Genomic DNA, 27,726 nt, shown 5'->3' on the forward strand with positions numbered 1-27,726 from the left:
ATGCATGTTGTCTTACTCCAAGCTGTATAGGCTCGAAAGCCTACTACCAATTAAGCATATTAGGTGATGTGCATCTCTGTAATGAGAAGGGGTGTGGTCTAATGACATCAACACCCTATATCAGGTGTGCATAATTATTAGGCAACTTCCTTTCCTTTGGCAAAATGGGTCAAAAGAAGGACTTGACAGGCTCAGAAAATTAAAAAATAGTGAGATATCTTGCAGAGGGATGCAGCACTCTTAAAATTGCAAAGCTTCTGAAGCGTGATCATCGAACAATCAAGCGTTTCATTCAAAATAGTCAACAGGGTCGCAAGAAGCCTGTGGAAAAACCAAGGCGCAAAATAACTGCCCATGAACTGAGAAAAGTCAAGCGTGCAGCTGCCAAGATGCCACTTGCCACCAGTTTGGCCATATTTCAGAGCTGCAACATCACTGGAGTGCCCAAAAGCACAAGGTGTGCAATACTCAGAGACATGGCCAAGGTAAGAAAGGCTGAAAGACGACCACCACTGAACAAGACACACAAGCTGAAACGTCAAGACTGGGCCAAGAAATATCTCAAGACTGATTTTTCTAAGGATTTATGGACTGATGAAATGAGAGTGAGTCTTGATGGGCCAGATGGATGGATTGGTAAAGGGCAGAGAGCTCCAGTCCGGCACAGACGCCAGCAAGGTGGAGGTGGAGTACTGGTTTGGGCTGGTATCATCAAAGATGAGCTTGTGGGGCCTTTTCGGGTTGAGGATGGAGTCAAGCTCAACTCCCAGTTTCTGGAAGACACCTTCTTCAAGCAGTGGTACAGGAAGAAGTCTGCATCCTTCAAGAAAAACATGATTTTCATGCAGGACAATGCTCCATCACACGCGTCCAAGTACTCCACAGCGTGGCTGGCAAGAAAGGGTATAAAAGAAGAAAATCTAATGACATGGGCTCCTTGTTCACCTGATCTGAACCCCATTGAGAACCTGTGGTCCATCATCAAATGTGAGATTTACAAGGAGGGAAAACAGTACACCTCTCTGAACAGTGTCTGGGAGGCTGTGGTTGCTGCTGCACGCAATGTTGATGGTGAACAGATCAAAACACTTACAGAATCCATGGATGGCAGGCTTTTGAGTGTCCTTGCAAAGAAAGGTGGCTATATTGGTCACTGATTTGTTTTTGTTATGTTTTTGAATGTCAGAAATGTATATTTGTGAATGTTGAGATGTTATATTGGTTTCACTGGTAAAAATAAATAATTGAAATGGGTATATATTTGTTTTTTGTTAAGTTGCCTAATAATTATGCACAGTAATAGTCACCTGCACACACAGATATCCCCCTAAAATAGCTATAACTAAAAACAAACTAAAAACTACTTCCAAAAATATTCAGTTTTGATATTAATGAGTTTTTTGGGTTCATTGAGAACATGGTTGTTGTTCAATAATAAAATTAATCCTCAAAAATACAACTTGCCTAATAATTCTGCACTCCCTGTATATTCGCTAAACCCACCACCTTGTTTCTGCTCTTGAGGGTCACCCGAATCTGTTTACCCACTTGTTTTGTTTTGCTTGTCTCGATCTTTTTAATTTGTTCTATCAACCTGCACACAGTTTCTAAATCGATAAAGCAGTGCAGCTACCCAATATGAGACCAGCAACACTGACGCTTCAAGCTATTCGTCCCGAGACGTAAACCACAACCTGGAGGTGCCATTCTAAGCCCAACTTGTAGCACTTACTACTGTGGTAAAACATCTGTCGCCATACCCATTACCTATCAACACCGATTACCTGCAGCAATGCCAAGAAACAACTGTTCACTCTACTGAACAACTTGATTTTATTTAGAAATATATGGGGATCGACCTCACACACACAAAGTGTGTGTGCTGTTCAAAGGAGAAATAACCCCTCGCCCATTTGTACCATCTCTGGGTTTAAATTACCTAACTGCCTTGGAATGCTGTGTTTTTATCTACCGTATATCGCCAATTCCTAATCCACACCATGAGACATCTAAGAGCGTCCACTTGGGTTTAGAAGAGAATGTCCTTTCCCACATGAGGTCCACTGGTCCCAGACTGTATGATACCTACAACTTTAGCTCAACCCGGTACTTGAGTGAATATAACTATCTCCGCCCAGTGCCATCATTTCTTGTAACTGTGAGAATTATACATGTACAAGTTCCTGTGTTATGATCATGCTGTAAAAGAGTCAATGCTTGCCTTAATTGTCGCTGTAACTGCCGTGCATATTGTTATTGTTACCTTACAAAATTCAACAAAAATTGGCAAATTGAAATCACAGGATCTCCCCGGCCGGCCGCTGCAGGGCCAGCGCTATCCGAGCATCGGCCCTGCTGTGTGTCTCCATGGGCCGGTGGGGAGATCCCCTCACCGGCCCAGAGACCCTGTTACATGCAGCCGCTTGCTGGGGTGTGAGGGAGGGAGGAGAGGACTGGCGGAGCTCTAGCCAGCAGCTCCGCCGGGTCCTCTTGCGGGATTCTGAGCATTGCCGCGGTTACCGCGGCAACGCTCAGATCTCGCGAGATTGAACTCTAGCCTGCAGGTTAGAGTTCACTCTCACCACTGGACCACCAGGGAAGGAAGCATGGTCCCCCCCAGGCAGAACGGCTCCCCCCCCCCCCCCCCTCCCAGGCAGAAGGCTCCCAGGCTAAAGGTAAGAAGAGGGGGGGGGTATAACTTTTTTTTTTTTTATTACTAAAAAAATATATTTAAATAAAAATGCACCCAGACACACACAGCACCCCCAGACACACACAGCACCCTCAAACACACAGCACCCAGACACACACAGCACCCTCAGACACACACAGCACCCAGACACACAGCACCCTCAGACACACACAGCACCCCCAGACACACACACAGCACCCCCAGACACACACACAGCACCCTCACACACACACAGCACCCTCACACACACACAGCACCCTCACACACACACAGCACCCTCACACACACACAGCACCCTCACACACACACAGCACCCACAGACACACACACACACAGCACCCCCAGACACACACAGCACCCTCAGACACACACACAGCACCCTCAGACACACACAGCACCCTCAGACACACACAGCACCCACAGACACACACAGCACCCACAGACACACACAGCACCCACAGACACACACAGCACCCAGAAAAACACACAGCACCCAGACAAACACACAGCACCCAGACAAACACACAGCACCCACAGACACACACAGCACCCACAGACACACACAGCACCCTCAGACACACACAGCACCCCCAGACACACACAGCACCCTCAGACACACACAGCACCCTCAGACACACACAGCACCCACAGACACACACAGCACCCTCAGACACACACAGCACCCACAGACATACACAGCACCCACAGACACACACAGCACCCACAGACACACACAGCACCCACAGACACACACAGCACCCACAGACACAAACATCACTCAGACACACACACAGCACTCAGACACACACACAGCACTCAGACACACACAGCAACCCTAGACACACAAAGCACCCTCAGACACACACAGAACCCTCAGACACACACAGCACTCCCAGACACACACAGCACTCCCAGACACACACAGCACTCCCAGACACACACAGCACCTCCAGACACACACAGCACTCCCAGACACACACAGCACTCCCAGACACACACAGCACCTCCAGACACCCCCAGACACACACAGTACCCCCAGACACACACAGTACCCCCAGACACACACAGCACCCCCAGACACACACAGCACCCCCAGACACACACAGCACCCTCACTCACACACAGCACCCTCAGACACACAGCACCCTCGCTCACACACACAGCACCCTCGCACACACACATATACAGCACACTCCCACACATATACAGAGCACACACACACACACATATATATATATATATATATATATATATATATATATATATATATATAAAATAACCCTCAGTGAGTTAACAGACAAAGAAAATTAGAAACCTAGAATGTGACGGGAGATAAAAACACCCTCACACACAGCACCCCTCTTACATACAATACGTTCAAATCTATCTATATATATTATATATATATATATATATATATATATATATATATATATATATATATATATATAGATCCCTTACCCTATATGCACTCTTAATCCTCTACACACACACACACACACAATCTCCTATACACACTCTGGGTCCTTTACATGGTAGATCTCCTACACACACACACTGCACCACCAACACACACTACATTCCTTGTCAGCAAACACATACAACATTCTCTAAACACACCCTCTCTACAACCCCTACACACACTAAGTCACCTCCTACACACACTACGTCACCTATACTCACACACTACAGCCCGTATGCACACACTCGCTACATCCCCTATAACACTATGCCCCCTATACACACACTCTCTACAGCCCCTAGCCACACATATTACACCACAAACACAAATGAAATTGACCTATTTACACAATACCACACCACACTCTACACACACGCAATCCCACAAGCAGGCTCCAAACATATGCACCATGCATTTTCCTGGCACTTTTGTCCTCTGGTATCCCACTTGAGGAGACACCAGAGACAATTTAAAAGCAAACACAGCGCAAGCATGTTAATAAATTTGCTTGCGCTGCGCAGAACAAATTCAGGGCCTTTTTCTAATGCCAGAGCTCTTCAGCGGGGCTCTGCGCGTTGAACTAACATGCTCACTTTGAGAGGGGGCGTGCTTGTCATTAGTGATGACAAAACACACCCTCTCTGGCCCCGCCCCCTTCTTAGGGGGCCGCTCTGATGAAAAAATGCCCGGGCCTAATTTTTTTACCAGTCCGGCCCTGCAGGTCTATACACTTAAAAAATTGTGGTAAATTAACCAAGGAATTGCAAAAGGCTAAGGAAGCTGTACAGGAAAACAAGTTGAATTCAGGATTTATTTAACCCCTTAAGGACATATGACATGTCTGACATGTCATGATTCCCTTTTATTCCAGAAGTTTGGTCCTTAAGGGGTTAAAGGAACACTATAGTCACCTAAATTACTTTAGCTAAATAAAGCAGTTTTAGTGTATAGATCATTCCCCTGCAATTTCACTGCTCAATTCACTGTCATTTAGGAGTTAAATCACTTTGTTTCTGTTTATGCAGCCCTAGCCACACCTCCCCTGGCTATGATTGACAGAGCCTGCATGAAAAACTGGTTTCACTTTCAAACAGATGTAATTTACCTTAAATAATTGTATCTCAATCTCTAAATTGAACTTTAATCACATACAGGAGGCTCTTGCAGGGTCTAGCAAGCTATTAACATAGCAGGGGATAAGACAATCTTAATTAAACAGAACTTGCAATAAAGAAAGCCTAAATAGGGCTCTCTTTACAGGAAGTGTTTATGGAAGGCTGTGCAAGTCACATGCAGGGAGGTGTGACTAGGGTTCATAGACAAAAGGATTTAACTCCTAAATGGCAGAGGATTGAGCAGTGAGGCTGCAGGGGCATGTTCTATACACCAAAACTGCTTCATTAAGCTAAAGTTGTTCAGGTGACTTCAGCTATTTCAGACTAGCTTTTGCAATTCCATTACCAACTCACTATAATTCACTTTTTAGTAAGTAAACTCCTTATTCTTTTTACTACAATGAGATGACAGTTAGTTTTTTTTTTTTTTCCAATAGACCTGCTTGTATCATTCACATGATACTCTTTTATTGGGATTTCATTCTAAGAAAAAGGACAGTTAATCAGTTCAGCCAGTTGTGTGAAGTGTTTGTATATAAACAAAACAAAAACCTCAGTTTTTCAAGTTTAATTGCAGTGTGGGCACTTTGAGATAAATAAGTGGGGTTTGTGTTGCAGCCTGGGTACTCGGGTTCAAAAAGGTTCATCATCACTGCCCTAGAGCATAGGTTTTCAATCACTGGAAAGCTGGTGTGCCTAAAGCCACCACAAATAAATTGTCTTCACGCTTACAATAAGTAGAATGCAGTCCTCAGTACTTCTATCCAGCTTCCAGCATTATTTTAAATTAATCAGTCAATTTGGCTAGAAGCATGCCCACCTATCTTTCTCTCTAGTACAGTGATGGCGAACCTATGGCACGCGGTCACAGGTCCGCCATCACTGCAGAATAGGCGCCTGCCTGCCCGAAACGGCAGGCGCCTATTCTGCTTCTGCTTCCGGGTCGGGAGGCAGGGGGAGGGATCTGTGTAGCAGCTCCCCTGTCCTCCCACGCGATGCTGTTTGGAGCGTTGCCGAGCGTTACCATGGCAACACTCCACACAGCATCGCGCGGGAGGACAGGGGGAGCTGCTACACAGATCCCTCCCCCTGCAGTACTTACCACCACCGGACCACCAGGGATGGCTGTGTCCCCCCCCCCCCCCTTCATTGAAGGTAAGAAGGAGGGGGGTGGGATACTAACACACCACCCTTACCCCCCCAGAAGTACCCCTACCCCCCCAGCAGCACCCTACCCACCACAGCACCACCCCTACCCCCCACAGCACCACCCCACCCCCACAGCACCACCCCACCCCCACAGCAGCACCCCACCCCCCCAGCAGCACCCTACCCACCACAGCACCACCCCTACCCCCCAGCAGCACCCTCCCACCCCCCCCAGCAGCACCCTACCCCCCACAGCACCACCCCTACCCCCCACAGCACCACCCCTACCCCCCACAGCACCCTCCCACCCCCCCCAGCAGCACCCTCCCACCCCCCAGCAGCACCCTACCCCCCAAGCAGCACCCTACCCCCCACAGCACCACCCCACCCCCCCAGCAGCACCTTACCCCCCCAGCAGCACCCCTACCCACCACAGCACCAACCCTACCCCCCAGCACCACCCCTACCCCCCAGCACCACCCCTACCCAACAGTACCACCCCTACCCACCACAGCACCACCCCTACCCACCACAGCACCACCCCTACCCACCACAGCACCCTCCCACCCCCCCCAGCAGCACCCTCCCACCCCCCAGCAGCACCCTACCCCCCACAGCACCACCCCACCCCCTCATCAGCACCCTCCCACCCCCCACAGCACCACCCCACCCCCCCAGCAGCACCTTACCCCCCCAGCAGCACCCCTACCCACCACAGCACCACCCCACCCCCCCAGCACCACCCCTACCCCACAGCACCACCCCTACCCACCACAGCACCACCCCTACCCACCACAGCACCACCCCTACCCACCACAGCACCACCACCATTACCACCACAGCACCACCACCACTACCCCCCAGCACCACCCTACCCCCCCAGCACCACCCTACCCCCCCTAGCACCACCCTACCCCCCCAGCACCACCCTACCCCCCCAGAAGTACCCCCTACCCCCCAGAAGTACCCCTACCCCCCAAGAAGTACCCCTACCCCCCCAGAAAAAACCCTACCCCCCAGCAGTACCCCTACTCCCCCACACACAGTATCCCTACCCCCCACAGCACAGCACCCCTCTCACACACAGCACAGCACCCGTCCCACACACACACACAGCACCCGTCCCACACACACACACAGCACCCCTCTCACACACACACAGCACCCCCCCCACACACACACACCCAGCACCCCCCCCACACACACACCCAGCACCCCCCCCCCCCAGACACACCCAGCACCCCTCCCACACACACCCAGCACCCCCCCACACACACACCCAGCACCCCCCCCACACACACACCCAGCACCCCCCCACACACACACCCAGCACCCCCCCACACACACACCCAGCACCCCCCCCACACACACACACACCCAGCACCCCCCCCCCACACACACACACCCAGCACCCCCCCGCACACACACACACCGAGCACCCCCCCGCACACACACACACCCAGCACCCCCCCACACACACACACCCAGCACCCACACACCCAGCACCCCCCCACACACACCCAGCACCCCCCCCACACACCCACACAGCACCCCTCATTTACACACACACAGCACCCTCCCCCACACACGCACCCTCCCCCCCACACGCGCACCCCCCCACACGCGCACCCCCCCACACGCGCACCCCCCCCACACGCGCACCCCCCCACACGCGCACCCCACACACACACACACACGCACCCCCCCCCCACACACACACACACGCAGTTGCCGTGTTGGCACTTTAAGGAAAAAAAAGTTGGCATGTATTGCGGTTTGGGCAAAAAGGTTCGCCATCACTGCTCTAGTATATATTCATTTTAATATGACATTTATAAACTGTTGATGAAGGTAATAAGAATTAAGCCGTAGAAGTGTCTTGGTAGTTTTTCTCTCCGTCAAGTGTGCCTTTGTCAAAAAAAGGTTTCTGGAGATCCACCATGCTATGTCAAACAATGTATTTTGTAAAAGAACAGTGTAAGGACCATAACCATAAAATGCCTATGTTGTGGTTTATTGGGCTAGTAGATTCCAGATGCTGTCTCTGTGATCTCAGCAAAATCATTTTCAAGTGGTTTGGCAAAACACAGGGGTCCTCATTTTTGTGTAGCATTGACTGGCTGAGGATTTCAGCTGGCCTGCTCAGCCAATCAATGCCTTACAAATATGGGCACAATTGATATTGTTAATATAGGAATGGAAATAGCCACACAGTGCCTTGTGGAACAGTTTGACCTGGTGCTTGTGGTCTACTAGCACAATAATCAGTAGATCTCTAAACTGTTGAGCACTTTAAGTCCAACAGGGAGAAACGTGCTCAAGACATTACAATTATCCTGTCACTGAACCACATTGCTGCAGTTCTGGTAGTTCAGAGGTGCCCAAAAGGTAAATCCCGAGATTTAAGCTTTGTCATTCTAAAGGCATGCAAACTTCATAAACCAATTAAGCATTGCTCCCATTTAGCCCCTCCTTCGTTAATAAATTTCCAACAAATCATTTGCCTGTTCTATCCAAAACAAAAAACACAAATGGAAGAGAAAGTACCAACCAAAAAAGTATTTATTTACAAGGTGATGTGTCAATGATATTTTTTCATTAATATGTTTATACTTATCTATATATTGTTTTTAGATAAAAAAAAAACACGTCCCAGCTTTGATGCGTAACTTGAAAGTTTTGCATACTACTGTATACAGAGACAATTATATATTTATACAAAAAGGTGAGGTGTGTGTTAGGGGAAAATAACACCATCTTGGAGTGCATGATGATGTCTCCAAAACCCCTTGATGACATTACATCACTATATATATATATATATATATATATATATATATATATACACAAAGGGTGTTGCACGCCTTCTGAGTAACGTAAAAAAACCATACTTATCCCGGTGCTTAGTCACACTGATAGATACATGTCCATAGTAAGCCAGCACTCCAAGGTATTTGATAAAGAAGCTTCCTTTATTGGTATTCCAAAAAAGTTACATGAAGGTAGTCAAAAAGTCTTGGAAGAAATACCCTGGAGTGTTGGCTTATTATGGACATGAATATATATAAAAAAATATAAATACTACTATGCATCTTCTGCAAATCTCTGGTTGGACTATGAGGGGTCCTTAGTGTGCACTAAAATTAGAGAAATGTTCTATATAAATGTCCTGTTTACACATACACCTTCCTTGATGGCAACATGTTGTTTACAGTAACACATTACCAAGGCGACATAACACGTTAATTTGTCTATCTCTTACACAATATTATTGTCTGTCACAGTATATAAAAGTCTCTGTGGGGGGGCGCGGCCTGACAGCTAATGGAGTAGGATGCACTCAGCCCGAGCTCCTAGGCCCCAACCTGTGCAGCCCTGATAAATTAGCGTTTTACCGCCACAATAAGCATCCACCCATGGGGAAAAATAAGAGACTACCTAATGCGAGCCAGGCTACTGCGACCCCTTCATGGCAGCCAGCCGTCCCGATGGACGAATTTCTCGCCATACCGCATGGCCTCCGAGATTCCGGCGAGGCTGGCGCATCGGCCCCTGACTCCCCTGGCTCCAGCATAACAGTCTCGGCCCGGGACTCCAACACCACTGGTACCCTCTCCCAAATCTCTGCGGACCTTGCCGCGATGTCAGCGAGCATGATGACCCGGAAGGACAAAGGGAAAATGGTGGCAGAACTGAGGGCAATCATAAGAGAAGAAATCGCGGCAGTCCGCACCGACCTTACAGCCCTGGAGCAGCGGGTGGATAATTTGGAGACGGAACGCCTACAAACCCTGCAGCACCGGCAGGCCTCTGAACTGGCAACCACGAGACAAGGTAATATCCTCCTAGACCTCCACCGTCAGGTTGAAGACCTTGATAACCGCGGACGGCGAAACAACATTAGGATTAAGGGCCTACCTGAGTCTGAGGAAGAGGTTCCGCAGGAGCTACTTACTGGCCTATTTACGCAACTACTGGGAGACGCAGCCCCTGGTGACTTTGGCATTGAAAGGGCCCACAGGGCACTACGCGCCCCCAGAAGGGACGGGCTGCCGAAAGATATGATTTGCGCCCTGCTATCATTCCCACTAAAGGAATCCATAATGCGGGCAGCAAGAGCACTCCAGCATATAACCTACATGGAAGCACAGATCTCCCTCTACCAAGACTTATCCACGATCACCCTAGATGCCCGCAGGGCCCTGCGACCACTTACCCGACTACTCCAGGAGAGGAGAATCCCGTACAAATGGGGATTCCCATTTAGCCTGCAGGCCCGAGTGGGAAACATGTGGCACATCATACGCTGGCCAAACGACGTGCCCCGGTTTCTCCGATACGCCAACCTGCCTGCTGTCACGGTGCCAAACTGGATCTTGGAAGAACCCCCAGCAAGAGCTACATGCCCAATTGAAGTGGCACACAACATACATCTGGAGCACGGACCACTAAGGCGCAGAGGAGGCCCGGAGGGCCCCGAGGAATAAAGGCCTCATCGCTGCACCGGACACATCAGGCCAGGTCGGTGCTGTGCCTCCCGACACCCCGGCTTTGCCGACGGATGCCACGCAGTGACCCAACAGCACCACAGCAGGGGTATGTACTTTCCCGATTGCCACCAGCTCGCATTAGCCAGAAGTAGGGGGTGGGCAGCAGGCATGTGTGGTGGGCACCGATGCCAGTATCTGGGGGCAACCGGGAGACATGTCCCTACTAGTAAGCCCATACACCCGGGGATGTATAGGGGGATCGCCCCGTAGGTGGGGAGGGGGCGACGGGCTGGAAGCAAAGGAGACATATCCTGAGCCATAGACGATGTACCGAGCATGCTGATCCGGAACTTCACAGAACACGGGACGGGTCGAGTGGGAGGCTGTAGGAGGGCGAGAAACGCCCGGGTTGCAGGTGGAAAGGGTCCGGGCTAAGCGGGGAGGTGGGCCAGGAGAAGGCTCGGTTTGCTAATGGTTTTTACTTATATAAAGTTGCTTGTTTAACACTTGAAACGCACCACAACCACACACTAGGAGACAACTGCACACAGTTACCGCCCTGACGCCTGATGGATGCCACATAGACACACCTTAACACAGAAGCCCAGAGGTACAGATAGACTTAACACCGAAAACACCATGCGCTGAGGGCGCCCACGCTACAGGCCCGACACACCGAACTGACGTAAATACGGGAGCAAACGCGCTGCGCCCACCCTGCCACCTCGTGATGAGACACAGCACACGTAGGATTGAATAACCCCAGGTAGCGGTACCACACCTTGGACGCACTGATCCATAGACCACCAACCGCAATCTGCCCTAAAGGGAGGGACAAAGACGGAGTACCCTAAGGCGAACGAGTAACGACCTTAGCTGAACCCCCAGACAGCACCCAGATACCAGAACCGGGGCGCCAGGGGAGCCGATCGGGGCGGAGGGAGCCACAGGTAACACTGGCCATAGCGTGAACAGGACCAGGTTGCACTGACGCTCCTAGAGCACCGGACTGCCAGGCAGGTCATCACAACCCAATTAGCACATTAAAGACCCAGGGGACTAATGCCGACCCCGAACCTAAAGCACACAACCAAAGCGATTTCACTCACTCCACACAGGTTGGGTGCCGACAGAGGGGGGAGAGTACCAACCACCCCAAGACCAGCACCACTGTAAGTGACCGTGCAGGGCCCCACTGAGACAGACCCACACTGTAAATTTAACCGGTGTTCCCGACGTTGGGACAGTCCAACAGGCGCGGGAACGATCACACCCGGTACAGGGTCGGAGTCACATCTATACACCCGGCGGAAACGCCAGACCGTACACTCCACCACAACAGACAGACAGACTTCCCCACACCCACCGACATACCACACCCTACAACTGACACCACCGCGGGGACGCCGCCCTATCGCTGAGATGACAGCCTCACGGGGATTTGTCCCGGCTCAACTGACATATTGGTCCAATAATGTCCAGGGGCTTAACACACCTGAAAAGCGCTCGCACCTGGCAAGACGCCTATGGGCTGTAAGAGCATCCGTGGCGTTCCTGCAGGAGACGCATTTCCGAGGAGTAGACGCTCCCAAACTGGAGACCAGGCGTTTCCCGCAGGGATTCTACGCGAACCACCCGGATGCTAAAAAGGCATGTGTGGCGATACTCTTCGCACAGACGACGCCGTTCCAACCCAAAGCATCACAGGTAGACCCTAATGGCAGATTTCTTTTCGTCAAGGGCACCATCATGGAACACACATATACCTTTGTGTGCCTTTACGGTCCAAATAGAAAACAGCACACATTTTTAGCCCGGACGCTAGCCAAATTGGAGAAGTTCAGAGAGGGCCTCCTGGTCATGGCAGGAGACCTCAACTTACCTCTGGACCCCCGCACGGACACCTCCAGAGGGCAGACCACGATCCCTGCACACTGCATCCGAGCGGCACAATCATCCTTACACAAACTTGGCCTAGTGGACTGTTGGAGGGCATGCAACCCAGAAGATCGGGACTATACCCACTATTCGGCAGTCCACGCAAATTACAGCCGCATTGACTATATATTCCTGGCACAGGAATATCTCAACCTTCTCCACGAGGCACAAATAGGCATAATGGACCACACGGACCACGCGCCACTGCTGACTCCTCACTATACAAACCTCGCGAAAGGCACTGGAAGCTGAACGAATCCTTACTAGATGACGCAGAATTCAAGAGGATAACAGCCCAAACCGAATACTTCACAACCAACGATGACCCAGAGATGCTACCGTTAACGCTTTGGGAAGCTCACAAATGCGTTGTCCGGGGCCATTTTATCGCCATAAGCACCAAACGCAAAAAGGACCGAACAAAACGCATCACAACAGTAACAGACCAGATAGCTGAACTGGAAGGGGAGCACAAGAAGGACCTCGCCGAAAGCACATACCTCCACCTGACGGAAGCACGAAGGGATTTGAAAGCCATACTATCACAAGGAATCTTGCACACCGCGAGGAAAGCATCCAGATATTACTACGAACACTCAAACAATACACCCGGATCAGGTCGGATTTTTCCCCGGGAGAGAGGCCAGGGAAAACACCATATGAGCCCTCAACACCATCCATATCGCCACTACAGACAAAAGGAAATGGTCTTGTTATCCACCGACGCTGAAAAAGCGTTTGACAGAGTGGACTGGATCTATATGTCAGAAACCTTAAGACATATGGGATACGGTCCACACCTGCGGAACTGGATAACTGCGCTCTATACCTCTCCCACAGCCCGCATACGAGTAAATGGAGCGCTGACTGGCTCGTTTAACATCCACAACGGCACGCGCCAGGGCTGCCCCCTGTCCCCACTCCTGTTTGCCCTCACCCTGGAACCCTTCTTGGAGGCGGTCAGACAGGACGGAGGTATCACGGGGTGCAGCGTAGGGGGAAGAGAGCACCGAGTAGCGGCGTACGCCGACGACATGCTCTTCTTTCTGGAGCAACCCAGAACCTCTCTTCCGCACCTCCTGGAGGCGTTTCGGCAATATAAGGAAGTTCCGACCTGACGCTCAACCTAGATAAGTCAGAGATGCTGCTGCTCACACAGGACGCCACCCTTCAGCGTAATATCCAAGCGCAATTCCCCTTCAAGATATCCGCTTCCAAACTACCCTACCTCGGGGTGTGGCTCCCGAGGGACTTGACACAAACTTACCGACTAAACTTTGCGCCCTTGCTCACCACCCTACAACAAGACATGAAGCGCTGGACAACTCAATATATATCATGGTTTGGCTGCATAAACGCCGTTAAGATGAACACCATGCCCAGACTACTATACCTGTTCCAGACGCTACCCACGAACCTCCCGAGAACATTTTTTCAGACTTTGACGACGGCCATTAGAAAGTTTGTCTGGAACCAAAAGTCAGCACGCGTTCGAAGGACGACCCTAGAATGCCCAAGGGGAGAAGGAGGCATGGGATTGCCGTCCATTCTTACGTACTACCAAGCAGCCCACCTACACAGGTTGGTCGACTGGCACGCCAGCCCTAGCACAAAGCAATGGGTGGATCTGGAGAAACACCAAACCCAGGGACGAATCCCCGCCGTGCTGTGGCTGGGAGAAGCGTCACTCAAGGAACTACTTACCGGGAACCCGATGATTGATGCCACATTGAAGGTGTGGTGTGGGATACGATATTCCAAAAACCTCACGTCCTCGCCCAACCCGCTCACGCCAATAACCCACAATCCGAGGTTGGCAGGAGGGCTGAACCCAGCCGACCTGAAAAACCTCGGAGCCACGGACTGGGTACATGCCCACCAAGGGTGCACCGGAGCGAATCTCAAACCCCTGGCAACGCTGCTGCAAGACCGCAGACCCAGTGGCCTGGACGTATTCCGATACCACCAAGTGAAAACCTATCTCGCCAATATCGCGGGCAAAGACCACTTACATTGCCCATTGTTACACCTGGAACACCTATGCGCGGCCAGACAGCACCTCACACATGGGGTCTCACAACTCTACTCAGCTCTACTAAGTAACGGTGACAAGAGCCCCCTAGGCTTCACGACACGATGGGAAAGAGAGACTGGGGAGGAGCTTACGGAACCAGAATGGCTTAAAATATTTCAACTAACACACAAAAGGACCATTAGCTCCAAGTTCCAAGAATGCAACTACAAAATACTGACAGGATGGTACCGGACGCCGGACATCCTCCAGCACGTGCACGAATCAATCCCGAGCGAATGTTAGAGATGCGGCACGGAGGAGGGAACCAGCATCCACATTTGGTGGACGTGCTCCTGTATTAATATAAGAATAAAAAGGTATAAACAATATACCAGCAAGTGGAGCGCTATAATGAATATTAATATAAATAATGAGGGGGTATACTCACCCCTCCAACATAGTGATACAATGTGTCCAAATGTACATACTGTCAGGGTCTTACCTGAGTTGGGAGTCTGTAGCGCAGATATGTCGCTCACCCTTGCAGATAGCCACAGGCCGAGGTGGTCAGGTAAGAATTCACCTGGCCTGTGGGTCTGTGCACGGGGGCTGTGCAGGATGCAGTACCAAATTCGCAGGACAGGCAAGGGCAGAACCAGCAGGATAGTCGAGGGATAGCCGAGGTCAAAGGATGCCAGAGGTTAGAATAAACGTAGTCACAAGCCGAGGTCAAATATACGAAGCAGAATAAACAGGAACACTGGTACAACACAGGAACACAGATCAAAGACTTGACAATGAGTGCAGGGCGAGGCTGGGTTTAAATACCCTGCTAATGGAGATCAGAGTCAGGTGAGAAGCAGGCAAGTCATGGTGCAGCCCCCGGTGTAGTAGCCAAGCCAGAATGAACAAGGCCGGAATCAGAAGTCTCAGGTAAAGCCGCTGTGGCTCAGAGGTAGAGAGCAGGACTGGGATAGGCAAGTACCCCGGTTCAAGTCCCCTGTTGGGAATTCCAGGAGCGACCACGTCTTGCCGTCTGTCTCACAGGTGAGTACCCTGACAGTACCTCCCCCTTCAAAAACGACCTCTGGGCGTAAGCAGGCTCCTCATCGAAGTAATCCGTCTCACCAGTGTCACTCTCAGAATCCGTCGAGTCCCCATAGTGAAAGTCCTCAGTATGGGATCCCTGATTAGTTCGGGATTTCCCAGTACCAGCTTCTGGTACAGCTGACGATCGGTCTAGGTTCCGGGTAGGGGTGACAAAAACTTCCACCACTTCGGGAGGGACAGTGCTCGCAGCTAGCAGTGCTTTTTCGAACACTTCCAGGTCCTTTTTACAGACTGTAGTGCCATTAGAAGCAATGACACAATCCTTAGGTAAATCCTTTTCAAGTGGGCAGGAAGTAGTGGTGGTAATACAGGAAGCAACTTTGGTAGTAAAGGCAGACGACTCTGGAGCAGGAGGTCTAGGAGGGCGAACAGGACAAAGCGTGATGAAGTGTCCACCTTCTCCGCAGTAAAAACACAGACCATGGCTTCTCCTTCGGTCCCTCTCTCCCGGTGTGACTTTGCAGTGGACACGTCCAATTTGCATAGGTTCCTCAGGATCAAGTTGAACACAGGATACCTCTGGAGTTCTCCTGGGAACTGGATCATAAGAGGGTATCACTGGGGTGTGGTGACGTAGACTCCGCGATTTTTTAGTAGTTGGAGCTGGCTTGGGCTTAGTGATCCTGCACTGTGAGTCCAAAGCAATAATAAAGGACTCCCAGCTGACAAGGACAGGACTCTTCCTCTGCAACATTTGGTAAGACCAAGCTTTAATGCGTCCAGACAACAGGTTAATAGCCGCTCTGACCCTGATGAAATCCGTGGCGTAAGTTCGAGGCTTTAAAGAGAACAATACCTCGCAATCCATCCTGAATGACTGGAAGGACGTGTAGTTACCATCAAATCTGTCGGGCATGATGACAAAGGGTTCCGGAGCTGGATGTACTGCGCCTTTAAGAGATAAAAGTTCCTGCTGCAACTCCGAAACAATCTGGGCCAGGCTGGACACTTGCTGGAGTGAGGGTGAGCACATTTCTGCGGACTCCATATTGGTCAAGTCTTTTGTCAGGGTCTTACCTGAGTTGGGAGTCTGTAGCGCAGATATGTCGCTCACCCTTGCAGATAGCCACAGGCCGAGGTGGTCAGGTAAGAATTCACCTGGCCTGTGGGTCTGTGCACGGGGGCTGTGCAGGATGCAGTACCAAATTCGCAGGACAGGCAAGGGCAGAACCAGCAGGATAGTCGAGGGATAGCCGAGGTCAAAGGATGCCAGAGGTTAGAATAAACGTAGTCACAAGCCGAGGTCAAATATACGAAGCAGAATAAACAGGAACACTGGTACAACACAGGAACACAGATCAAAGACTTGACAATGAGTGCAGGGCGAGGCTGGGTTTAAATACCCTGCTAATGGAGATCAGAGTCAGGTGAGAAGCAGGCAAGTCATGGTGCAGCCCCCGGTGTAGTAGCCAAGCCAGAATGAACAAGGCCGGAATCAGAAGTCTCAGGTAAAGCCGCTGTGGCTCAGAGGTAGAGAGCAGGACTGGGATAGGCAAGTACCCCGGTTCAAGTCCCCTGTTGGGAATTCCAGGAGCGACCACGTCTTGCCGTCTGTCTCACAGGTGAGTACCCTGACACATACAAAGTAAAACAACAAAAAGAGAGAATATAGTGCAGATGGTTTACAAAAATAAAAAATGAATAATAGTAGCAATTGGTTGAAACCACTCACGTGGGTTGGAGCCTATAAGCTATTGGCTCCGTAAGTGACTCCTTTTTGCTCTTGAGGCAGCAACACACCCCTTTATCCCAAACGATGTTCTCCCGAAGATATGGAACAAGCAGAGAGAGAGAACCTCATAGGTGGTATTGTACAGATAGTGTATACAAAATAGTGAGATAGTAATTGTTATGCTCACCTTAGACAGAGCCTTGAATTCCTGGCTCTGAGGTTTGTTGGCAATATGCTAATTTATTGGGATAGCATTCCCCACATAGTGTTCCTGGAGGCTAGAAAGGAGGTTTAAGGTATTCCACTTTTTGTGTTGAGCTGCTTTTATTCAGGCACTTTAGTATATCACTCACTATCTCAGTAAGGTATAGTTATTGTTTTCTCTGTGTGCTCCTGTATTAACCCATACTGGCGAAGGATACATCAGACGATCACGGACATCACGGGCTCAGATATCCCCTTCCAACCAATGCCACAGCTACTCAACCACACGCGCACGCCCATGAGGATTTATAAGAAAGGCCTCCTCATATATCTACTTACGGTGGCGAAGTCGCTCATCCCGCTACTCTGGAAAAGTACGACGACACCCACCCTACAACAATGGGTAGACAGGGTAGAAATGATCTATAACATGGAAATGATGACAGCCTCCCTGCAGGGACGCCAGGAAAAATGCGCTTTGACATGGTTCCCGTGGATGGAATACACATCAAAAGGGGCGGCAAGAGGTGGCCCGGCGAAGACGGATGGCGCCCCCACACCGACACAACCCCCCGACAGACTGCTGAACAGCCGCAGGAAATGCCAGACGGGTGAACTCCGCCCCCTACACAACGGACCCATGCTACCCCCCCTTTCACGACACATAGGCGCGCAAAAGACCCAGGGAGACACAACCCTCGAAGGCACCCATACTAACCTACATCACCACATGGGGAGAAATCAGAAATTAGACCGGCTCTGAGAGAGGGGGCCACTGACTACGGGAAGCCAAGAAGAAAAGAGGGGGGGACTGGCTACTAAAGCGACACGCGAACTGACACACCCATGGGAAGAGGGCAACAGGGACGCCGGGAGCCAGGACCCATATCCGCCTCAGGCACACGACACCACAACCCAGGCTAGAAGATCCCTGACTAGAAAACGCCTAAAATAAACAGGGCTGACGCAGTTGACGGATACAACCCCACTTACACCCCACCCTGCTGGACCTAAGACATAATAAACCAACCAAGACCCAGGCGAGGCCACCCAGACAATTAGTGATGAACATAATACGCCCACATGAATAACCAGATTAGAACCCTCAATAAGAGCTCCTTGCTGTATCCTCTGAGGGTCTGAATGCACAGGCCGACATACCACAACTGGAGATGTAGCACTGTACTCGCCAGCCTGGTACTGGTAGCACAGACACACCACTAAGTATAACGCTTAGGGACAAGAGGAACCACAATGAACGCCAACACAGACCTCCGCCAAACCAGGGAACCGTAAGAGACATAAGGCTCAATGCGAAAGTGACAGGCAATCTCTCACTGAACCTAACCCCCCACCTATTTAAGCCAACAAAAGAGGTAGATCAGATAATTACATGGAGGCGTATACTCTCCCCTGCCCCATAATGACGACCATATGAGGTCAGGGCAGGCTATATGACAACCCACTGAACCCTCGCTGATCAACCGCTTTTCCCATACACTCCCAAATACATTATGGTCTAACCCATTCATTGTACGAAATGTCCAACGACACAACACAACATACAAGAATGTCTATTGCTATGTAAAAGCTATAAGAACGAATACGGCTTCTCAGTAAATTGCAGAAACTACTCAAATGCTGTTATACACATAGCCATTACGCTACCACGTTGTAACCTGTTGAACTGTAACGCATATACATGTTGCGATTTTATAACGTAAAAATAAAGAATGTCAAAAAAAAAAAAGTCTCTCTTATGGATCACCAAATTAAAGACATCTTTTGAGTTTAAAAGAGAACACTTATTGGGGCCTTAACTGCAGACAGGCTGGCATTTACCTGATTTGTGGACATTTAGACAAATCGATCTCACTGAGCATAAATATAAAGCCATTACAACAGCCTCGACACTTCCACTGCATCCATTATTGACCAATGAAGATATCTTGTAGCATCAATAGGTTATGAGATTGATACAATCTATAAATCACCATAAAGCTACATAGGACTACAGTAAAGACTATATGAAGCATTGTATACTATATTCTAAAATCTCAGTTTCATGATGTACAGTCATGACTGCACTCATGGAAAAGTGTTCTTTTTCACTATCATCTCATGCCATTACATTCACAATCCCAGAAGAACAATATCCAGACCGACTTGCCGTGGTAGAATATGTCACCATACTCTTACATACAATGAAAATTCATATAGAAAAGCCCAAGTGGATGACACACGCACAAAAAGAAAAAAATACATATTAACCAAGTACTATAACAGATTGCAGAAGTCATACAATATTGGCAGGGGATCCCCTATCATTAATTAAAACGGCTTGTTCTGATGATGGCAAAATCAGGGTTTAAAATGTCAACTCACCACTAGCCATTGGCAAGTGAAAATTTAGCCCTAGTGAATATTCCATTTACTTTCCAGACTTGCAGTGGCGAGTAACTTTTAAGGCATGGCTAGTATTCTATGATTTAAAACTTTAAGCCCTTATTTTATATTTGGGGGGATTACTGTCTACCTCCCAAAAAGCTGCTGTAATACTAAGGACCTTGGGTATTTGCACAGGTGATTGCACCTGTAAAGTTTCCAAACCCAAACTTCCAATAATAGAATGTTGGAATGTTCAGTGTTCCTTACACTCAGTGTGTTCCTATGGCACACTGTTGGGGACTGTGCACTCCCAGAAAGGACCCTCTTCCTATGCCAGCTGTAATGGGTATGGGAGCACCCCTGTAGTGAGGTCACAGGACCTGATCCCAATGACAGGTATCAGTAAAAAGTATCAGCTTTACATGTAATTTCCTGGACCCACCGTATAGGTAACCAACAGGTGTATATACCCGGGGAGAGGTTTTTACCTGTGTATAGAGTTCGGCTAGTGCCATGGTGACCTGCTGAGACTCGGCCTCCTGCCAATTGGGGGGTTCTCCTGCTAGAATTAGAGATAGCTGTTGTCCCGGTGCGCGCTCACGCAATCCCCCCCCTTACAGTATGGAATCCAACGGGAGCCGTGAACGCGCCTCCCCTCTTCCTTGGCTTGCCGCCGTGAACGCGCCCAGCTGGCCGGCCAGGCAAGCAGCACCTGAGCGGGCGTGGCGCGCGCCTGCTGGGATGGATGACTGTACAGTCACCAGAGCACCTGCACTCCCCCCCTCCCCTCCCCATAGGAAGGAATGCGAGTGTCAGTTAACAGTTAGAGCAGGAATAACCGCCTGTCCCTTCACCGGGGAGAGGATGTCAGGGGCGGCATGGTTTAAATAAAGTTATTATAAACAGCTGCACGTGCTTTATTATTGTGACAGATGGGGGGTATAAGGGGGGTATCACTCTGTACAGGGGGGCAGCCCCTAATTCTCATTGTTACTGTAATGGCAGGAGGGGAGAGGTGCATAGAGCTATTGTTACAAACAAACAAAAAAAAGTTTCTCAGATTTTTTTTTTAATATATTTTATTTATATTAGTATTTTTTTAAAATTTAGAATATAGCAAATATAATGTTTTTTTTATTTTTATTTTTTTAAAAAAGGGCTAGAGCAACATATTGGATAAATATGCACACGCAACATGTACAATGGCAAATAAAGTTACCACGAAATGACACGCGACATTACGCAAGACATTTCTTTAGCATAGTGACATTACAGAAGAAACTAAAAAATGAATTGCTTTTCTAGTTCCTCCCAGTATCTTTTTTCATTAATGGTTATTGAAGGGTTCAGTGATTTGAAGTGGTTGTGGTGCCAGGATTCTGTATGTGCAGCGTTTTGCTTTGAAACTCCGCCTCTCTCGTGTGAGAGTTTTCCCACCCTTATCAGTGGTGCCTCATGAATAGCATCGCTATATTTCCTATGGGAATTGTAATGCAACAAAAGCTGGACTGTGGGCCAGTGGTAAAATAGAAACCAAAGCACTGGAATTTAATGTATGTGTAGTCTTCTAAATAGAAGGTTAGGTAGGTGTTATTTAGTTAGCACTTAAACGATGATAATAAAAAAAAAAAGCTTTAATGATTAAACAAGGAAATGAGATGATCTTGCAGGAAATTGCAGCATGTACATTGCCAACTAATAAGTGTTATAGTGATTTATTTTGCTATTCTGCGTTCATCCAATGGCTGCTGCCCAGGACCATATTATGGTCCTTTAAACACAGGGGCTGAGATGGGCAAAGCTGAACAACCTCTCAATTATCTGAAATGGAATGTAAACAATGGGACTAAAAAGAAACAATTAGGAAACCCTCAAACCCAGCTTTTCCAGCAGGACAGGATTATCAAGATCAAACCTTTTTTTTTAAAATATGAAACATACCTAGACAAAAAAGAAAAGAAAGAGTGCACTATAAACAGTGATCATCTTAGAGTAACATAACAAACAAGAGAAATGTACACTACTGTGCAAATGTTTTAGGCAGGTGCCAAAAATGCTGTAAAGAAATAATTCTTTCAAATTGTTAATCGTTTATTTTCATCAATTAATAAAAAAAACAAAAAAAAAAAAAAACATTGTTTTTGGTTAGAGTAACGTTTTCTCTACTGGTCCCCCAACAACAGAAAAAAAAAAAAATATATATAAAACTAGAGAGCAAATTTTCTAGCCCTCATGGAGTATCAGAGATGAAGTGCCAAGGTGCGGACTTGGGTGGCATGGAGGGGTATGGCTGTGCTGCCGTTGGACGCCTGTCACCAGGGTGCTGTGCAGAGAAATGACATATGCACAGAAATGACAATAACCATCAAAACGCAGCACATACAGACTCCAGGCTCAATGACCACTTCAATTCATGGCCATAGTTTAGCGACTGGTGGGTTATGCTTGCATAACTACCCACATAAGAGCATAAATACAGCAAGCAGAAAATTTGTAGAGAGTCACTTCCGTGTTTCGTCCATCCCAATCACGTGATCACTTCCGCCTTTCCAGTGACGTATGTGTGACGCGTTTCGCCCACCTACCAGACTTCCTCTGACAACGTCATGGTCATCCATCCCCAACACACTATTCAAAATAGAACTTGAGCAACAGTCTAGTGTCTAGGCAGTTACCGTAATAGAAGGTGAGTACAATCACTTAACCGCTGTCACACTTGGATAACATGGGCCGAAGAGGATGAGGAGCCACTCTTTGGAGCATCACCACTTGGGAAGATAAATGTCCACCACTGCTCCAGATGCTTGCATCACTCCTCTTGTGTCAAGCCCATTTTATCTACTCCATTCCTGTTAACAATGAGCTGGTTTCAAAAGCCTCACTTAAAGAAAATTTGAGCATAAGGCCTTAGTGATTAGGCCGAAGGCCCTCTGTTTAGCCATATTGGTTTAAGAGAGATCTACAAAAAGCTGGATGCTAGTGAAGCAACCTCTAAAAATGTGTGTATCTCTAGCTGCATGCATGACCCTCTCCTTTATGTAGAAGTGGACATTGAAGAGTGTTCTTTGCCATGTGTTGCTAGTAGATGTACCCTGTCTAACAGTAGATATTGGTCATACACGTCAGGCAGAAATGACTTGACAAGTTCAAGCACGTACTCCATGAGGTCAGGTGCCTTAATAACCTCAGTGAGGCAGTGCACACGTTTGCTGTTCCTATTGGCTCTGTCTTCTAGATCTACCATTTTGGTATCAAGCTGGTTTAGCCTAGTGTCTATCGCCATGTATGCATCGGCTAGGGAGTTGTGTGCTTAAAATATCTTCTCTAAATTTCTCTTCTAAGTGTAGTGTACACTCCCCAATGAATTAGATATGGAATTCAATTTAATATTCTAATTTTTAAAAGTTGGCACACATGGTAGCCTTAAGGAGGAGACTATATTTAAAAGAAGAAAACTACCACAAGAAGAGGACATAGTCTTAAAGGTTTAAAAATAATTTCAGGAAGTATTACTTTACAGCAGGAGTTCCTATGAATTTTTCCTGTGGAACCCTTTGACATAGTGTATCAACATCGTGGAAACCCCCCTCGTACCCTCCCCCCCCCCCCCAAAAAAATATTATTATTTTGCGCCGTTGTGTAAACCTTTAAGTTAGTAGCAGCGCGCTCTGTCTGGGAGGAAGTGCTGTCACTTCCTCCAAGCATCCAATACTACAGGGGTCTGGTTGCAGTCCTAGATGACCGCGGCGCCAGACCGGACCGCTGTTTAGCGATATCACAGCGAACCCCAATGTTGTTCTTGCGGAACCCTAGGGTTCTGCAGAACACCAATTGGGAAACGCTGCTTTACTGAGAGGGTAGTGGACGCATGGAATAGCCTTTGAGCTAAAGTGGTAGAGGTTAACACAGTGAGGATAGGCATATGCGTGGGATAGGCATAAGGCTATCCTAGACCGAAGACAAGGCCAGGGACTAATGAAAGTATTTAGAAAATCAGGCAAACTAGATGGGCCAAATGGTTCATATCTATCGTCACATTCTATGTTTCTAAGATCCTCCAAACGTCTTTTAAATATAAGATTCCATCGGAGGCAGTGTGGTGTGCAGCGAGATGTGGGCAAGGTCACTGCAGTCTGATCTCGGATAGGAAGAGTTCTCGTTGCGATCTTGGCTGACCTTGCGTGAGGTAGACAGGAACGCAGCTTGCAGCAAATTAGCTTTTTGCTTCTTTTTTTTTGCTAATTTGCAAGACTGGTTGGTAGGAATGCCTTATATTTTAACATGAAACTGGCTAAATAGGTATTGAATCGCGCTCAATTACTGGAATCATCGGCAGAACCTCTTGCGCACCCATTAACAAAAAATACATGACATATAAAAAAAAAAATCTATATTTAATAAAACATATTAAAATATTAACATTAACAACATATTCAATGACTTGAAAAGGTTATCCGAAAATATTAAAACAAGACTATAGTAAGAGAAAACTGAGTTTCCGTTGGTTTTCACGTCTCCAGAGCGCTGGACATGGTCCCCTTTTGCCTGCTGCCTTACACACATCTATATATGTATATCTTGTTCTTTTGTGTGGGTGTGGGTGTATATGTAATGAAAATTAGTTTCATACTTGCTGATGCTTTCCTTTCCTGGTGATGCAACTGCAGTCCAGGAAGTGGACAGAGCTCAGATGTTATAAGCCTTGAAACCCTCAGGAATCAGAATCTGATTTGCCTCATACGCCTTATTGATGGCAGAGACTAGCCACCTAGATATGGTTTTCGGAGATGCTGGCAGACTTTTATCATGCTCTCCAGGGACAGTAAAGAGTCTTGAGTATCTTCTCCAACTGTAGTTCTGTTGAGGTTGACAGATTAACAATAGACCACATTCAGGCTATGAGACATCTTCTCCTTCTCAGAAAATGGGAATGGAAAAAAAGCAGGCAAAATTATCACTTGGTTCAGATGAAAGGATGACACCACCTTAGGCCTGGATTCAGGAACCTTGTTGGAAAGCGATGTAAGGTTCAGCTGATGATAGGGCTTCCAATTCTAAGACACTTCTATTCGAACTCAGGGCAACCAGAAGAGCCATTTTGAGTGTAAGGAGCATTAAAGGTATTTTGGCTATAGGCTCAAAACCTGTAAGGCAGTAAGGACTCAAGGAGTTATGGACTTAAATGAAGGCCTTTCATTAATCGAGCAACATAAAAGTTGGGGAGGTGGAGCGTAGCATCCAAACTGACCAAACACCATTCCATGGTGCTCCCGCTCTGTGTTCAGTAGGTTATTCCACTTACATTGCCATGGTGATTTGATGGCAAAACACTCACTAACATAATTGAAAGCTGTGGGCACTCACATGATGCCTTTCCTCTTCTCTCCGCTGGGCAAACACACATGCCAAAAATATGTGCCTCCTTGTTGGCTAGAGTTCTGTGACCTGTGTCTGGATTACTTCTGGAGGACCTTCTTGGGACCTGATCTCTAACGCACGTAAGAGTAATTTCCAGATACCAAGCTCATAATGGGATGTACATCCCAAAAGCAACAGGCAGGCAGGCTTGGTGACTCACGTGATATTGGCACTAAGTTTCATCGCCCCACTGATGCCTACTCCGCCTGCTCTGATAAAAAAAAATCATAGGACCCTGTTTCAGTGCTGCAGAATAAGTTGCCCACACCAGTGGTTCCAGTAGAATGAGATTCAGGGGCCACAACACAAGTTATCCACAATTTATTGCATGATAATCACTCTGCTATGGCTCTTGTCTTTTCTTAGCAGACACTACCAGACAAGCACCCTGAAATCTAACCACCAGTCACTTATCTAGGCAGTGCATATCCTCTGAGTAATACTACCAACTCAGGCCAGTCACATGCAACTATTCCTCGGCCAGTCAAACGTTTAACTGGGTGGCAATTCTACATCGTGCATGGTATCAGGGAGCTATTTTTACCAGTTAGGGTGCTCGGGACTGAGCTATCTGGGGATGCCTTATATGTGGGGTTAAGTGATGTCTAAATTTATGTTTTTGGTGATATTCTGTTAAGGCACCCTGTTGTCTTGAGGTTAATTAGATTAGCGGTACTTGGTCTAGGTATCTCCAAGACACAGAGGTGCATGGGTGGGATGTACATTGTTCTTGTTAACAACCGGGGGTCTGTGTATAAATATATACATTATAACTCAATAAAGTATTCCTGTTTTAACCCTTTGTGAAGTTTCAAAGTTTATTCTATGTTTGGGTGGGCTGTTATGTATCACTGAACACTCTTCGGAGATGCTCCCGTTGTGCTGATCGCTCCTGGAGGAAGTCTCGCACCCAATCAGACTTTCTCCATTATACATTCATATTGTGTTCATACAGTGCAGCCCTTGCCCTTGCCATCAGTCCTATTTTTCCTCTCTCATTAGTTCATGTTCCTGCAATCCCAGGCGTCACTTTGACACCTTTAATTCTCTTCTTCGCCGTGCTGTGGCCACCCCCCAAACTAACCTTACTGCTGATAACTTTGCATGTTACTTCACTGACAAGATTGAACAACTAAGGAAAGAATTCTCCCCTCCTTGCCTTTCTGTTTCTCAACCACACATAGATCATGCCTTTCCTACCCTTCAGACATTCTCCCAGCTACTGACCAAGAGGTGGCTGATCTTCTTTTGCTCCTCTCGCTCCACCACTTGCCCACTCGATCCTGTCCCATCTCACCTTATCAGATCTCTCTCCACTTGTCTCGTGCCTTCTTTAACACACATCTTCAACTGCTCGCTCTCTTCTGGCATCGTCCCTGCTGACCTTAAACATGCCACTGTAGTACCTATACTAAAAAAACATCCCTCGACCCATCCACCCCCTCTAACTACCGTCCCATATCCCTGCTCCCTTTTTCCTCAAAGCTGCTGGAAAGACTTGTCTTTACCCGTGTGTCTCATTTCCTCAATTCCAACTCTCTCCTTGACCCCCTTCAATCTGGCTTCCGCTCTCTCCACTCTACAGAGCCTGCCCTTATCAAAGTTACTAACGACCTAATCGCAGCTAAATCCAAAGGCCACTACTCCATACTAATTCTTCTTGACCTCTCAGCGGCCTTTGACACCGTTGATCATGCTCTCCTTCTTCAAACTCTTCAATCGCTTGGTCTCTGTGACTCTGTCCTCTCGTGGTTTTCCTCTTATCTCTCCCAACGCTCATTCAGTGTCTCTTTTTCTAATGATACCTCCTCCCCTCGTCCTGTCTCAGTTGGAGTCCCCCAAGGCTCTGTCCTTGGTCCCCTTCTATTTTCTCTTTATACTGCCTCTCTTGGCAAACTTATTACCTCTTTTGGATTCCACTACCACCTGTACGCCGATGACACCCAGCTACATCTCTCCTCCCCGGACCTCTCCCCTGCCGTCCTGCAACATGTCACTGCTTGCCTTTCTTCCATCTCTGACTGGATGTCCTCCCGCTTTCTGAAACTCAATCTCTCAAAAACTGAGCTCCTTG

The 27,726-nt window shown here is 48.2% G+C and overlaps 1 protein-coding gene across 1 annotated transcript in view; it reads right to left on the reverse strand.

The window, feature by feature from the left end:
- MYO5C (myosin VC) overlaps positions 1–20,920 on the reverse strand; it is a 120,527-nt gene extending 99,607 nt beyond the window's left edge. The window contains exon 1 of the mRNA XM_063449057.1: positions 20,723–20,920. Within this exon, the coding sequence (XP_063305127.1) occupies positions 20,723–20,749 (27 nt within the window). The 5' untranslated portion in view covers positions 20,750–20,920. The remainder of the gene's footprint in view (positions 1–20,722) is intronic.
- Positions 20,921–27,726: the final 6,806 nt, after the last annotated feature.

This window comes from Pelobates fuscus, chromosome 3 (assembly GCF_036172605.1).
Source record: "Pelobates fuscus isolate aPelFus1 chromosome 3, aPelFus1.pri, whole genome shotgun sequence".
Lineage (NCBI taxonomy): Eukaryota > Metazoa > Chordata > Amphibia > Anura > Pelobatidae > Pelobates > Pelobates fuscus.